The sequence below is a fragment of the Mycteria americana genome, chromosome 3, assembly GCF_035582795.1.
Source record: "Mycteria americana isolate JAX WOST 10 ecotype Jacksonville Zoo and Gardens chromosome 3, USCA_MyAme_1.0, whole genome shotgun sequence".
In the NCBI taxonomy this organism is placed as follows: Eukaryota; Metazoa; Chordata; class Aves; order Ciconiiformes; family Ciconiidae; genus Mycteria; species Mycteria americana.
Window position 1 is genome coordinate 68,876,961 of NC_134367.1, and position 15,405 is coordinate 68,892,365.

The 15,405-nt window shown below is 41.7% G+C and overlaps 1 protein-coding gene across 1 annotated transcript in view; it reads left to right on the forward strand.

The window, feature by feature from the left end:
- The window catches only part of EZR (ezrin), a 37,978-nt gene that overhangs the window by 17,624 nt on the left and 4,949 nt on the right, over positions 1 to 15,405 (forward strand). Inside the window, exons 3-9 of the mRNA XM_075498919.1 lie at positions 540 to 623; positions 5,526 to 5,621; positions 6,429 to 6,703; positions 7,538 to 7,621; positions 8,265 to 8,411; positions 11,589 to 11,685; positions 14,865 to 15,028. Of these exons, the coding sequence (XP_075355034.1) occupies positions 540 to 623; positions 5,526 to 5,621; positions 6,429 to 6,703; positions 7,538 to 7,621; positions 8,265 to 8,411; positions 11,589 to 11,685; positions 14,865 to 15,028 (947 nt within the window). The remainder of the gene's footprint in view (positions 1 to 539; positions 624 to 5,525; positions 5,622 to 6,428; positions 6,704 to 7,537; positions 7,622 to 8,264; positions 8,412 to 11,588; positions 11,686 to 14,864; positions 15,029 to 15,405) is intronic.

Sequence of the window (15,405 nt, forward strand, 5' to 3'; positions counted from 1 at the left end):
TTTTATGTCCTGAGTAGATTTTTATGAGGGAAAGAATGAACGTTTATCAGGTTAATGCTGATTGCTTTGTAAGAATAATCTGCAGCCTTTTGCCTTTAGAACCTCAGATTAATTCCAGCTCTAATATAAATGGAAGTTAAATTATAAGTCTTAAATTTAATTTAGTCATTAGGGCCTTTCGTAATCCAAGGGATGGCCTGCAGGCAGCTATGCTGTGCACTCACAGGAGCTCTTATTCCAAAGGGGTTTAGGCCTGGAAATGGTCAACTCTAAAATGCCCTCTCGTTTAACCAGAAAGTCAGTCCAATCCTGTGTTGCTCTGGAGGTTTTCCTACTCAATCTGGATAAGACAGCAAAGTCAGTGTCCCAATTAAGTTTGGTGTGATCACGCAAATCTAACTGGGGCTTAAGTGTGTATATTATAGAGGTTAGGGTAGCGCATCAAAGCGTGGAGACTGTATTGTACACGAAGTACTGTGTTAACACTGAGAAATAGCTTTCAATACATCTTAAACAATGCTTTTTGTTTTTCTCCTTAGATCAATGTTCGAGTTGTTACTATGGATGCAGAGCTGGAGTTTGCCATCCAGCCAAACACTACAGGCAAACAGCTGTTTGACCAGGTCAGTGAAGGGTTGGTATGGGCTCTTGTTGTTTAAGCTTAGAGTACATTTCAGACTATAGTGTTTTCTGAAGACTGGATTCCAAACCTACCTTTCTTCTCTCCACCTCCTAATCAAAGGACCCTGGTTTGAACTGAGATCTCTAAATTCTATCACAGTAAAAGAAAAAAGCAAAAATCCTTGCAGGTATGTTATGTTCCAGTGAAACCTGTCTTCCTAGCAGTGTTGGGTGATGAAGTGTCATAAGGGATCTAAAATGTCTAGACAGTGTAGGTAGTGTGTAAAATGCACTTCCTGCTTTGAAATACAGCTTAGCTCTTATTTATTTCTTAAATTCTAAGGTTGAAATGTTGTCCCTGTGCATAAAACTCTTCAGAATCAGGTCTTCAGATGGCTGACGAAGGCGTCGGCATAGCTGCATTCATTCAGAAGCTGGGCTGGAGTTAGCCGCTTGCCACAGGTGTTCGAGTTTGCCAAACTACTGGAAAACCGGAAGAATTTGTGATCTCCATACAGCAACTATAGCAACATGCCTTGTAAGAAGCCCCTGCGCAGCAGGATGGAGCAGAGACTTGTCCAGCCTGCCTCCAGGGGTTCCCAGGGAAGTGGTGGGCATGAGTAGCCAAGACTCTCCTCCCTTACTGTTATTCTACCTGCTACTGCATTAACAACATACAGGTCTGTTTGAGATGGACCTACAAAGGTCAGATAAAGACAACTAAAATAAACAAAGACCACTTTCTAAAACTTTATTATTCTTTTCTTAAGTAGCTTGTTCTTATAAAACTGAAGAAAGGCCTAGACTTCAGCAGAAAATTTTTTTTTTTTTTTTTTTAAATTCCAGAACAGTAAGTTAAAAGGCAGCTTGCTGTAGCTATTCCTGCTGGAACCCTGAAAACAAAGAGTTGATCTACACAGATTTCAGTTACACATATTAAGCTGTTTATGAAGTGTTACAGCAATTCCTTTGCACTTTTCCCCTTGTACCCTGCTAGCCTTGATAGCAAAGGGTGGTTGAGCTTTAACTTAGGTAGGCAGGACTGGCTTAAATAATGTCCATTCCTTCTAAGTTTTTGTTGGTACAATTTCTCTTTTCAATGAATTAGCTAGAACTTGCTAGGCCTTATGGCAACTGTGCAGTGAGAAGTACTTTTTTAAAAAAAAAAAAACAAAACCCAAACAAACAAAAACCCAAACCCCCAACAAATAAAAAAAACCCCAAACATTTAGTGGGTTCTTGGAGGGAGTGAAAGGAGGAAACCAAATTATAATCACTGCAAAACTTCCCAGGACAAAGAGTACTACAAATTGTGTTTAGCATTAAATCTAACTTTAATTCCTTTTGATTATTACTGATGTGGGATAAATTTCAAGTATTCATTGACTGGAAATTTGGTGAAGTGCATATGAAACCTGCATTTTTATGGAACCAGCATTTGGTGTTTGACCTTCCATTCACTGCTGGATCACCCTTGCATCAGGGTCACTTCCTCCCCCAGCCCCTTCCATGCTAACCCAAAACAGAGAACTCCAATTTCATCTCTGAGGGTACAAAAATCCAAATGACTAAAAGCCAGGTTTTTAAAAGCAATGCATTACATCAGACAGTGTAAGTATGTCCTATATTCCTTATGACAAGGATTCAATATGGACTTTTTTTTCCCCCTATGTATTCAGTAATGTTTGTGTCTGTAAAAGAGTCAGGGTCATCTCTCTGGCAGAAGAGAAACTATTTTCTTGACCTCCAGCTGAGAAGCACAAAATCCTGAGAACATGGAAAAAGGCAGGATACTTCAGATCCAAGATACTTTTAGCTTGCTGTCTAGGTAGTTCTGGACTTCTGAAGACTGCTCGTTGTAGCACTTACTGCACTATTGGGATAGACTATCACCTCATGAAGATTTGCTCCTTAGACCCTATGGCTTGGGTTTAAAACCTGTGATTGGAAATTCTTATCCGTAGTCCATACCTTGTTGGAGTGCACATCTACACATCAAGGGAAGACTAAGGTAGAAGCGTGCAGCACAAAACCGGGGAAGGTGAAGACTGTATGTTTAGCTGCAACTGTTCTGACATCCTCTCTTCACTTCTGCTGTGCAAGCTGTGCACAGGGACAACATTTCTGCTGTGCAAGCCTCTAAGATAGGCCCTTATCTTAGATGGAGTTTACACTCTGATAAAGCCTATGGAGGCAACAGGTTTTCGCAGGAATGGGGAGTGGCCCAACTTGAACTGCAGAACCACTGTGGGGGGAAAAGGGCGTTGAAGCAAGCTATTTTTAAAAACCACAAGATTATTTCTTGGCCTGGCTGTCAGCTAGCAAAACTACTCAGGCAGAGCCCTTGTGCTTTAGGCTTTGCTAGCATTAAGTGTATCCTGCACGTAAGGTGAATTATAGCTCCCTTTTATAGAAAGAGGAAAATAGTGGAAACCTGTGAATATTGAGTTCAGCTCCGCTCAAGCCAGATGTGTGCAGAGCTTATGCCGCAATGGTCCAAGGTGTCCCAATAACCAACGCGGTGGGCTCTGCAGCTGGCTGGAGTACCTCCCAAGTAGTCGTGAGCCATCCTGGCCACAAGGAAAAGAGATTCGAATGGAGGAGTGTGTCACTGGCAGTTTCTGGGAGTGAATGCATTTCTGGGTGGAATGGCCAGACTTAAGATTTGCCGCTTCATGCATCTGAGGAGCGGGGGGAGGTGTCTCCCATCTTGAATATAATGCCTTGGTTCTTAGTTCTTCCTTGTTTTGCTATGGAGGAAGTTTCCAAACCATTTCCCAGAATATAGACTAAAACATTCACGTCTCTGTTCTTTGTATTGGAACCTAAAATGGTCAAACTGAAGTTTAGGTTAATACTTTCTCCTTCCTTGCCTTTAGGTTTTGGGAAGAACTTGAGGGGTCATAACTTCTGCAAGCTTTCTAACTTGATTTATAGAAAAAGTGTACTTTTTCTGTTGTAAGAGACATCCAGAGATAACAACCCGATAACTGCTTGATTTATGCAACTCCTTATTTTAACAAAGTTGCAACACTTTTTTCTTTGTGCAACAGGAAGTACCACGCTCAACATACCCCTGCTTTTCTGCTAGATTGGGTAAATAAAGCCCAGCTCTGACCCTTCTAAAAATACATCTAGCTGTGAGAAAACTTGGCTGTTCTGTGATGAAACAAGCCACTTTGGGGCAGGAGGGAAAAGGAATTTTAGCCAAGTAAAGGCTGAAGTGTTTTCAGACCCCAGCTCTTTTTTAAAAGTTGTGGGGACTGAGGTTTTTTGTTTGTTGGGTTTTGTTTTGTTTTTTTTTTAACATAAACTCTAGTTTGTTATAACTAGTTACTTATGGCCCTGCTGAAGTAGAATATATAAACTGTAGCCTACTGAATACAGCCCACATGTCTAGCTATGAAGCTATCCCATTTCCTCAACTAGTAGGCACTGACCTCTTTATCCTTAAAAAATATATTTGCTTAGTGACATTTTTCATACTACTATGCAATTTTCTTGGTCTGCTTATATCACTAAACTTTATAGATTGCCTGTTATTCAACAATGTCACACAAACAGTAATTCTCAGAGTGCTAATCAGGACGGTGCGTTTTTCCCCATCTCCCTTACCAACCCCAGGAAGCTCTGGCTTCCAGGTACAGACTCCTGGCTTCTAGCTCACCAGTGAGAAAATTTAAGGGAAACTACAGCAAAAACTAATTAAGTATCCTAAAATCATTTTGTGTCTCAAGTCTGCTCTCCAGCCAGAGTGTATCCAGCAAATACTATAAATGGTGAAACAGATCCTTGGTTGAGATCTTAAACTTGTTGAGGCACATGTAGCTACACCCTCTCAAGTCTGTCACACTTTCCTAACTTGCAAAGTAGTTTTAAAAAGCTCTTGCTTTCCACTCAGTTCAGCTCCCTGTGGTGATGCCCACATCACTTTTTGAGGGGCTACTCTGCAAATAACATCAAGGAAGTGATCCAGGTATGTACGTACTGGATCTTTCCAGATCTTGGCTCTGTCTAGTGCACAGCTTTACAGGTAATGAGCTGGCAGCAAACTACTGGGCTATAAGAACAAGTGGTCAAGAGTAGCAGGAGGTCAGGAACTTAGGCTATTTCCTCCACTGAGGAAAAGTAATGTGTCCAAACAGGACTACTTTCACTAGTAAGTGTGCCACCCAGTCAACGGATGGTGTTTCTGGATCTCTTGTCTGGTTAGTATTTACAATATATGAAATGAAATTTGTCCTCATGTTGAGCCATCAATATATTTTGTCCTTCACAACCAGCCTTTCTGTGAGTTTAAAAAAAATGTCCTTGACTGAGAATACTTGCAGCTTGTTTTAATTCTCAAAATCTCACAGGGAGCTTATGGCAGCAGCTGTGTGAAGCATCCCTCAGTTGCTTCCTTCAGCCAAATAATCTTTGGTGACTGGCAGACAAGATCACTTGAGCCATTAGTACTGCTAACTTGTTGTAGTTAGTACTAACACCAATACAGATCATCTCGCCATAAGCTTTGGTGAGAAAAATAACTGGTCTGCTTCACCAAGTACAATTTTAAGAAGGGCCAGTAGATACAATGAAGCAGAAGCCCCACCTGCTGCCAGTGTACCAGTCTAGCAGTTGGTGGCCTGTCACTTGCCCAGTTTGTGTCTCTGGGTTTCCCCAGAATCCTCTTCTCCTAGGAACTGGGTGGGACAAGTAGCTTACTTAGCTTATGCCATTGCTGTCATATACTACAGCAGCTGTATATCTTTGTCTGCAAGATGAAATTAAGAGATGCCAGATGAGTAGGTTTAGGCTGTTGCCTGCACTCGCAGGTGATGTGGGACTTCAGAAGATAGCTGGACCTCAAGTGCACTGTTACTGTTAAAAAAAATAACTTTTTTTTGACCTTTCTGTTGCAGGTGGTTAAAACCATAGGTTTGCGAGAAGTGTGGTACTTCGGCCTCCAGTATGTGGACAACAAAGGATTCCAGACTTGGCTGAAGCTCGATAAAAAGGTAACAGACTTCGGGCTAATTGCTGAAAAAAGGTTAAAGCTTACATGATTTCTGATGTGTTATTGGCTGCTACTTTATAAACCTTCTGCATCTTGTTGATTGTTCCTTAATTCTCATAACTCCAGGATTATTTTTAGAGAAAACTTTGTGATCTCCATGGGATCTGTTTGGGTGAGGTGTGGCACGGTGGAAGTTTGCCCTTTCTCTCTGTGTGAACTGTAGAAAGCTTTATAGCATTTGTCAGATGTACAGCAGCAGCTTGATATGGTACTTTGTTGGGTATAAGCAGTTATTCTTGCTGTGTCTGGAGGAACATCTTGGCTAGTGATGGTTTTAGTCTCTGCTTGTGCAGGATCAGTTGTTGCACTAAGAAAGATAGGTCACTTCAAGGCTGGGCAGTTGTAGCAGACCGCAAGTGCCTCTGATGCGCTCTTGTTTGCGGACTTGCAATTCTTAAGAGGGTTTTTCTTGATGGGGCAGTCAGTGACGTACCTGTTTAATGACAGGGGGCTGTTCTCTTGTCAAATGTGTACAACACTGGATGGGTTTGCCATCTGATACAGCATAGTAAGTTATTCTCCAGTGACCAAGGTTTGCTGTGCAAGCAGAATTTTACTGGCTTAGTTGGAAAACGTAATGCTTCTCCCTGTGTTCTCATACCAGTGAGCAGCTGAAATTAAGGAATGCCAGTAATGAGTTCCCAGTCACTTGCTTAAGGCAAATGCCCCAAATCCCTTTTTCTGTGTAAAAGCAATTTATTCTATTGTTTGCAACCCTGCTCAGTTGTGGTGTCGCCTCTGTTCTCAGGTTTCTGCTCAAGAAATCAGAAAGGAGAATCCCCTCCAGTTCAAATTCCGTGCCAAGTTCTTCCCAGAGGATGTGTCTGAAGAGCTGATCCAGGACATCACGCAGAAGCTCTTCTTCCTGCAGGTGAAGGAGGGCATCCTCAGCGACGAGATCTACTGTCCTCCTGAAACAGCAGTGCTTCTTGGCTCCTATGCTGTGCAAGCCAAATTTGGAGATTACAACAAAGATGTGTATAAGCCTGGATACCTCAATTCAGAGCGTCTGATCCCCCAAAGGTGAAGGATTTGGTTGATGCAGTCTCCCTTTTTTTGGGCCTTTTTTTGTTGTTTTCTTTTAAAAGTCAAGAATTTGCATTTTAGCTAAATACAAAGAGTTTCACTGAAAGCATGATTTTTTTTCTTTAAACTGAACTGTATGCATTTGGATTTTTTTCCTTCTTTTATTTCTGTCTGTCAGAGTATGGTTTTGTGCTCTCTCCTTGGGTTGGTTAGGGAGAGGAAGTATACTTTTGAATTCAGCTTTTCTTTCCTAAACATTGCTGCCATGCTGGTAACTGGCAGTTTGAATGTCTCCTCTTTAAGAAGAAAAGAGCAGCCTTCAGTCATGAACATGTCATCCCTGGAGAAGTTTGGGTTGTGTGTCCTTAATCGTAATGTACAGTCCTAAAAGTCCTGTATCTGGAAAGCATGTCCTGAGGCTACGTAGTCCATCCCCACACAGGATAAGTGTATGTTACCAGGCAAATGGCTTCTGTTTACACTTCGTGATGACACCCTGCACAGTGTCTAATTCCAGGAACTACACCAACTTTTGCTTTGCTTTAACCCTCTGGTGTCTACAGCATGCATGTGATTCTTTTGCACTGTTCTGCTTACTCCTCTCATGTCTCTGGTCAGTGACCAGAAAGGCTTTGCAGAGGTTTTTTTGTTCATTTTGAATTCACTCTGCTTCACAGAGTACATCTTTGGGCTGAGTAGGATCTTCCTCTTGGTTTCAGTAAGGCTTCATGTGTGGGACTGATTTTTCTGTAAGACTGTAGCAAAGATCAGCATCAATGGATATGGCAGAACACAAAGTCTGATCTTGCTAATATCTCTCTTGTTGTGTAGGGTGATGGACCAGCATAAACTCTCCAGAGAGCAGTGGGAAGAACGGATCCAGGTGTGGCATGCTGAACACAGTGGCATGCTCAAGTAAGTGTTTTGTATTGGTCCCTAGACCAGTCACTTTGTCACTGGTTGATTACCTGAAGCTTGCGGTTCTATGACATGCTTTTGAAATAGTCTCCAAGAGTTGCCTGTGTGTGGGAACTCTTGGTGTGTATTTTCTAGTCCAACATCAAATCACATGGTAAAACTCAATAGGATTTTCACATTTGTGCTGCGGACAGTCTCTTGGATGGCTTCCTGAAAATCCTGGACCTAGGCACACTGTATCAGTGATGACTTTGAGTTGGAAAAAAAAGTACAGGTGTGCATCTAACCTTAAGTTCATTGAAGCATTTGCATTGGCAGATGAGGAAAGTTCAGTTACTATACCTTTACCACTGACTGTACCTTGAGACAAGGATGAATGCTGGAAGAGATGAATGTTGCTAATTTTCTGTCTGGAAATACTAGGGCTTGGTAAATGGGAGTACTCTGTGTGTGTGTGTGTTCATAGGTGTAATATCGTAACTCCTAAAGAGAACCCCGAATGCTGAATGTTCAGTTTTAACTCTTGTGTTTGATGTGTTGATTTAGGAAAAGTTACTTGTTTCTCTTCAGGGCTTGGTGCTTTCTGAGATAGTCAGATAAATGAGAAGCTGACATCTGCTCTCCTTCCTGTCTCAATCAGAGAGAATGCCATGCTGGAATACCTGAAGATTGCTCAAGACCTGGAGATGTATGGAATCAACTACTTTGAAATCAAGAACAAGAAAGGAACTGACCTTTGGCTGGGGGTTGATGCCTTGGGGCTCAACATCTATGAAAAGGATGATAAGTAAGGCGCTTTTTTTTGTTGTTGTTGTCCACCTCTGATCTCCAAGTGAGGGCTGGTGTGGGAACCAAAGGGCATTCTCATTTACAGGATCAAGGCAAAGTTTAGAAGTTGCTTGTGTTCCAGTTTTGGATCAGTAGGTGAAGCTGTGCTAGGAAATGAGCTTTCACATCACTTATGCTTTCATGACTTTCCTGACCTTTGTAGCCTGACTTGCTAATGCTACCTACCATGTAAAGAAAGATGTCAGTTGTACATTGCCATCTGGTAAATCATGCACAGTTGTAGAGCTGAACCCTGAACTAAAGTTTACCAAGCTTTTCCTTGAGTCAGGTTGCCAGGTATGCCAGCAGTGGATACAATACAAGAACCTAGACAGGCTAACATATCTGCAGAGTGTTTGGACATCTAAGGCCATTCCTATATTGAAGTTAATGATGGATGTGTGTACAACGGCCTGCTTTTGAAAAAGACAGATTATGGGGTAGACACGAAACTAAAGCCAGATAACACCCAGAACCCAGGGAGGAGTTAACCTATATAGTTACCGTGCACGAGGAATGAAATGAGGTCTTGCTGAGGTACGCATAGTTTTAATCAGCCCTTCTGGTAAAGGCAGAGCCATTATTAATTGGATAGTACGTGGGAAAATGATAGACTACCTCTATAAATAAACATAAAAGGAAGGTGAGAGCAGCTGTGTCTAAGCCTGCTAGTCTCTTCTAATACTCCACAACTGAAGGACTGAAGGAGAGTTAAAATAGGCTTTTTTTTTTTTTTTAGATTAAGGTTGCTGTCTAGACTGCTTCCCCCACTACTTTCCAAGTCTTGGTTTCATGTCACAAATCTTTAACAGACTATCATTGTAATACAGAGGGGATTTCACCTGTTCTACATCTTTGCCTCCAAAAAGCTTTGAATGCAACCCAAATATTAATTGGAACTCTCTGGAGCTTCTGTTAAGATGGCAAAGAGAAATGCAGTCTTTTCTGTAATGCTAATATGTGCTGTCACCCAGAAAACAAGGAGTGTCACTTGAAAGAAAAGTAGTTTCGCTCAGGTAATACTTCAGTCTTGAATGACTAGTCTTGCTATGTAACCATGGTCACACAAACAGGTTTTTCGAGCTGCAGAAGCAGACAGAATATAGCCATTGACTGTAAAGAGCTATCAAGAGTGTTTGCAAAACAAATACGGTGCTGGAATAAACTGCTTGTTTCTGCTGTAACTCTTGCTACTACGTAATTAAGTCTTTTGAGCAGATACGGGGACTAGAAAAATAGTAATGTGTACCTCGCCTCTGGTTTGTACATGCAAAATTTGGGGACTGGGACAAAGGTGAAAAAGCAAAGATTTCACTGTTGAAGTTCAACCCTGAAGAAAATGAACTTGTGCTATAGCTGTGCGAACCTCCATACTGCAGTGTATGTCGGTGTCCTGCTTCTAGGTATTTTCAAGCTTCTCCCCCCTCCCCTCCACCGTAAAGAGGAGAATCTGCAATAGAACTTATTAATAAATGAATTATTTTAGTTATCCATCATACTGTATTATCTAGGGTTGAAACTCTTAAGATAATGTGATGGAGGCTGGAGTAATTACTTAATGTTAGTCTAATCAAATAATTTTCTTTACAGTTCTTAATGTTACACACACACAGACTTGCATAATCTTGTAGTTGAGTTAAAGATTAGGGAATGGTAAGTTCTGAAGAGGATGTATTTTATTCTTGATGTCTGGTTTGAAACTAAGCAAGTTTTTTGGTTTTTATGCTTGGGCCCAGTGAAATCATGCTACATAGTAGCTTTCCATGTTTGTGGTGATGAGGCAAATTCCTCCAAAATGGCTGTTTTTTTCCTTAACCAATGAGCTCCATAGAAAGGATTCTTACAGAGCTCAAGTGGTTCGCCATGATGAGAAATACTTCTCTAAGTGCTAAATGTTAAATACTTGTGTCTTCAAACCATTTGCTAGAAATAATTTTCAGCACTTCAGTGTGTGTCAGAGACACGTATATTGGAGGGATGAGATAATAACAAGACGATTGCTTGTTGGTGTTATCACTTATGTAAGACACAATTCTTAATTGTTAACTGCCACCTCTAGAGAATATACTCTCCCTTGATAAGAGAAGAATAAAAGAATAATAATGTCATATTAAACATAAAAATTGAAATATTTGGTTGGGGGGAATTAGAGGAGTTAGTTACAGTCAAATACGCAAGTCCTTGTAATCTTGGAACTTGCTGCAGAGCTGGACAGGTATGTAAGGGTGAAGTACTGGAATGGCTCAGAAACATTTGATCTCATGAATGACTTGATTCTTTTTATATGCAAGAGTCTGGAGAAATTAAAGCAGAGGAAAATCTCAAATGATTAGCGAAGCTTAAAGAAGTAATTTTAAACAAACCAACAGACCTGAACTCCTAGGCAGCGAGGAAGAGCTGGGAGTCCGAATCTTGCCCTTTGCTTCGTAAGGGTGCTTTCCAATAGGAGAGAGCCACGTGGCACAGCTCGTTGCATGACCAGTATGTAAAGTTCTGCTTCATGACTAGTGAGATGGGCTGAAAGAGCAGTTTGCATGGAAGGAAAGAACAGGGCTCTTTGCCACTAGCCTTGCCTGTAATCTAGGGGAGGAAACAAAAGACAAGAAATCTGCTTCTAACAATTGTGTTTGTGCCTGCCCAGTACTTCAGAACTGAAGGCAGCGTGGAGGTAACTGGGCTAGCTGTAACACAGCGGGCTGGACTTCTCCGTGGGTGCTAGAAGGTGTGGGGAATGGCTGAGTTACTTTGGCTTATGCCTCCCATGATGTATAAGAAGCCTCCTGGAAGCACAGCATGTATGCCTAAAGTCTGCAGGCTGTGGGTTTTAGGTCCTGATTTCAAAGAAATGAACTTAAAGCAGGTGTTTGGTAAAGCTGAGTGTGTGGTTTCAGTAGAGACCGTCCCTATTGCATAGCCAAAGGTCAGTAGGGTGGCTGACAAAAATGAGAAGAGACTCTGTAAGGGAGGTGACTGGACATCTTTCTTTACTCCCTGTGGGCTTTTTGTTCAATTACTGTCTTCTCTCTATTGAGAGAGCTGTGTGAAGTGTTGCATCCCACTGAGTCTGTGTTAGAAGCAATGTGGGGAAAAAAATGTTAATTGCAGCATCTCTTAAAAATATTTCTCTTCTTTCCAGACTGACTCCAAAGATTGGGTTCCCCTGGAGTGAAATCAGAAACATCTCTTTCAATGACAAGAAGTTTGTTATAAAGCCTATTGACAAGAAGGCACCAGTAAGTATATCCAGAATGGATTCCTGGATACTGCATATGAACAACTAATAGTGCTTCATCTCAAATTAAAGTAGTCTTTGGACAGAAGAAAGGTGCAGATATTCTAGATGCAAAATGAGCGTTAGTATTTAGGGTGTATTTAGAGCTATCTGTTTCCTGTGCAGTATAAATAAAGGGTTTGTGGTGGAGAAAGACAAGGATTTTACAACTGCAGAGTCTTTTTTTTTTTTTTTTTTTTTTCCCTTTTCTTCCCCTCCAGCTAACTAGGTAGCCTTATGTTTAAATCTGATATTCTGCACTAATTTTGTGAGTCTTCTGTGTAGTGACACTATACTAAGCCTAGTCCTCTCCCGTTTCTTTCAGTGCATGGAAGCTGGTGGGTAACTTTTTTTTGTTAATTATAAAAACCCACAAAAATCACACAAATGCTACTGCAAAACCACATGGATACATATGGCTTCCCATCTTAATGTTCACTGCTCACTTCCACGCCACTGAAAGAATAAAAGACAATTAATGACCATGGTGTTCATTGACTTTCTTGAATACTAGGGTAAATGGCAAGGATATGATTCCTGTGGAGAACTGGAATGGACCTACCTGTGAATGCTGATTTTTCAATACTTAGAAACATGTTTTCAGAGTTATTTTAGTGAAGAATTAGCAATTTACTTTGTCCTGTTGAGAACATAATGTGGAATAACTGTATAGGTGAATCTCATTCTGTCAGTCTTGTGAAACTATTGGAATAGTTGAGAAAGGCCTCCTCCTCTTCTCTTCCCCCACCCCAGTATTTGGCCTTGGTGGGTAAGTACAGCCCTGAGAAATAATAAGCAGTTTGGCTTTGGTAAAGAGTGATGGCTTATAAATCTCTAACAGAAAAGGATCCTCCCAATAACTTAAAGGATACTAATGCACAGTGTGCTGCAGGGCTTTCCTCTAGATAACAACCTGGGTTTTGGGGGGAGAGGAGCTTTCCTGTGATGCTGTTAGTGAAAGCCAACAAAACTCCACAGAGAGAAAGCTGGTCTCTGTCAGGCATGCTTTTCTCAATAGAAGAGACTCTTGGACATGTTGTACACGTTACAAAATATTAATCTCCTGTTTATGGATCACAGCTTTCCATCCACTCCCCAACGGTAAATCTGACTGAGTTTGAAATGGGAGAGTTGCAAGAGGCTGACACAGAAAAGTGTTAACATTGAAAACCTCACTTATGTTTCCTCCCTCTGTCTCAGTTGTTCTTTTCCCTCTGGGTGGTGTTATGTTTAAAGCTATGTGTGAAAGAAGAATTTATCTGGACACTAATTCTGAGCAGTCAGAAAGTTGTCTGGATCTTTTCATATGCTTGTGTTTCCTTTTAAAAAGGCAAGTATTATAACTACAGCAAGATACTCAGTCCACCCAAGAAGTGGGTTGGAAGCTGCCCTTTAATTTGGAGGGTTCTAAATGTCAGTGTTTAAATGGACACTAGTGTAATGTAATGGGTATCCTGGGCACCTTGCCCAGGATACGCTTTTTAATTTTTAGGCCTGTCTGCCCATGTACTCTAACATCTTCAGCACATTACCTTGAAAATGTCAAGCTGCAATGCTCCCAGTTGTGCAAGACCAGGGGGAGGCTGGGGATGAAGAAAGGAGGGGATTCTTTATGTTCTTATGTGAATGTTTTGTCCCTTGGTTATGGCCTTAAATGACAAACGCAACCACCGTCCATGCCCTCAGTATTTACTTCCATGTAGGTCAGCCTTCCCTCAGGACAGGACCTGTTCATCACAAGGTACACAAACTGTTTGCTTTTAAAATTACTTGTCAGAAATAGGAGGTTGGATGAATAGTTTACAGGTACAGTTAGCAGTATCAGACCTGTGCAGCTCCGAATAGCTCTGGCAGGATTCGGCAGGGGAGCACAACACACCACGCTGGCTGCCTCTTGCAGTCAGTGTGTGAATTAGGAAAATGCATTGAAGAAAACAAGTCTTTGTCAGCATATTCATGTTCATCTTAACAGTACGTGGAGAGCTTTTCATTGCTCTAGTGTGACTTGGGGTTTTCCCAGAGATAGGCACAACCTGTGCTTCTGAGCTCAGGCAATTAAAAGCATGATCACTGCTGCCATGCAAAAGTGTAGAGCCTCTGTGTGCCCCTTCTCAGTTCCACCTCTTGCTAACAGTGAGGCAATCCATAGGAGAGTGATTCTAAGGAATGGGTACAGGTTTACGGTGGTAGTGTGGCAGCTTGCCCGCTGCCCATATCACCATCCACATAGTACACAAAAAAGGCACAAAGATGCAGAGCTTGTTCACTGTGTAAGTTCAGACTGCATTGTAAACATGTATGGTTGTGGAGTCAGAAAAATCATCAGGCAGGTAATGAACGTGGCCCTCTGTATCCCTTTCTTAGCAGATATACTTCTAGAAGATCCAGTCTGGTGTATAGTTTCTGTAAAGCCTGGTTATAACACAGATAATAAGAAATTTGGGGCTGTTCTTTTTGCAGAAGCAGAAATTTTAGAATATCTTGTGTTTTGTTACTGCCTGCAACCCAGTATTCAAAATAACCCATATGTTTGGTGGTTCAAAAAAAAAATAGCTTTCCTTTTGACACTCTTGTAACAGCCTAGATCAACTTAACTAGGAAATACCATGGAGAGGAAAGAATGATATTGGAAGGTATTTCTTTTTCTCTGAAAAAAACACAGGTGATGCCTTGAATATCGATTCAAATAGATCAGGAAATTCTACAAAGTTACTTTAATAGTCTGCCATACATTCTTAGTTTCATGCTTTATCTTTCAGTCACAAAACCATGCAAACTTAAAAACTAATTACTCCATACTAGAGGTCTATGAGTTGCCCACATGGTTACCTGCCAACACAGAATCTTCTGCAACTTTTCCAAACTCCACAAAGCCTCCTCTGAACAGAGATTGTTAATTTTCTCTGAAAGATACTTTTTCTAGAAGAGTAACTTGTCAGTTCTATGTAGACTTTAAATGGAGAACATAAATAAGAATTTGTTTTGCTTCAGATGATATTGGCAGTCCCTGCTGCTATATTTAAATGGCCTGCATATATGTCTCAATTACAGTGAAATTAGTGGCAAGATGATCCGTCTGCAGCTAGCTGGGAGAAGAGAAAGCATCCTTGGAAAACTGACTGTGTGGTGTCTCTATTCTAGGACTTTGTGTTTTACGCCCCTCGTCTGAGAATTAACAAGAGGATCCTGCAGCTCTGCATGGGCAACCATGAACTGTATATGAGGCGCAGGAAGCCCGACACCATTGAGGTGCAACAGATGAAAGCCCAGGCCCGGGAGGAGAAGCACCAGAAACAACTGGAAAGGTGAGCTTGAATACGGACAGCGTGGATGGGGTGGCAGAGAGAAATGACGCCAAGCTGCCAGCGTTCAGCAGGCAGCGGTGCCTGCAGGACAGCAGTAGGTAACGTGGGTTTCACTTGGGCAAGGCCATGAGCGGCCCTAGAGCTCTGGCTTACCGGGTTGGACTCAGGATATCCTGCAGCAGGACTGTAAGCATTATTCTTCTGGCTCGGACCTGTGGCCATGTAGTCTGCTGTCCTGTTTGCAGTCTTGAGTGGCAAGGAGATGTGCGGGTAAAGGCACAGAGGGCTCTTGTGTGGTGGTGCACACCTAGAGGGGGGTTCTCCTGATTCTTGAGTGTTAGGACCTGATTTATGTGTTGGACCATGGGATGGCTGGG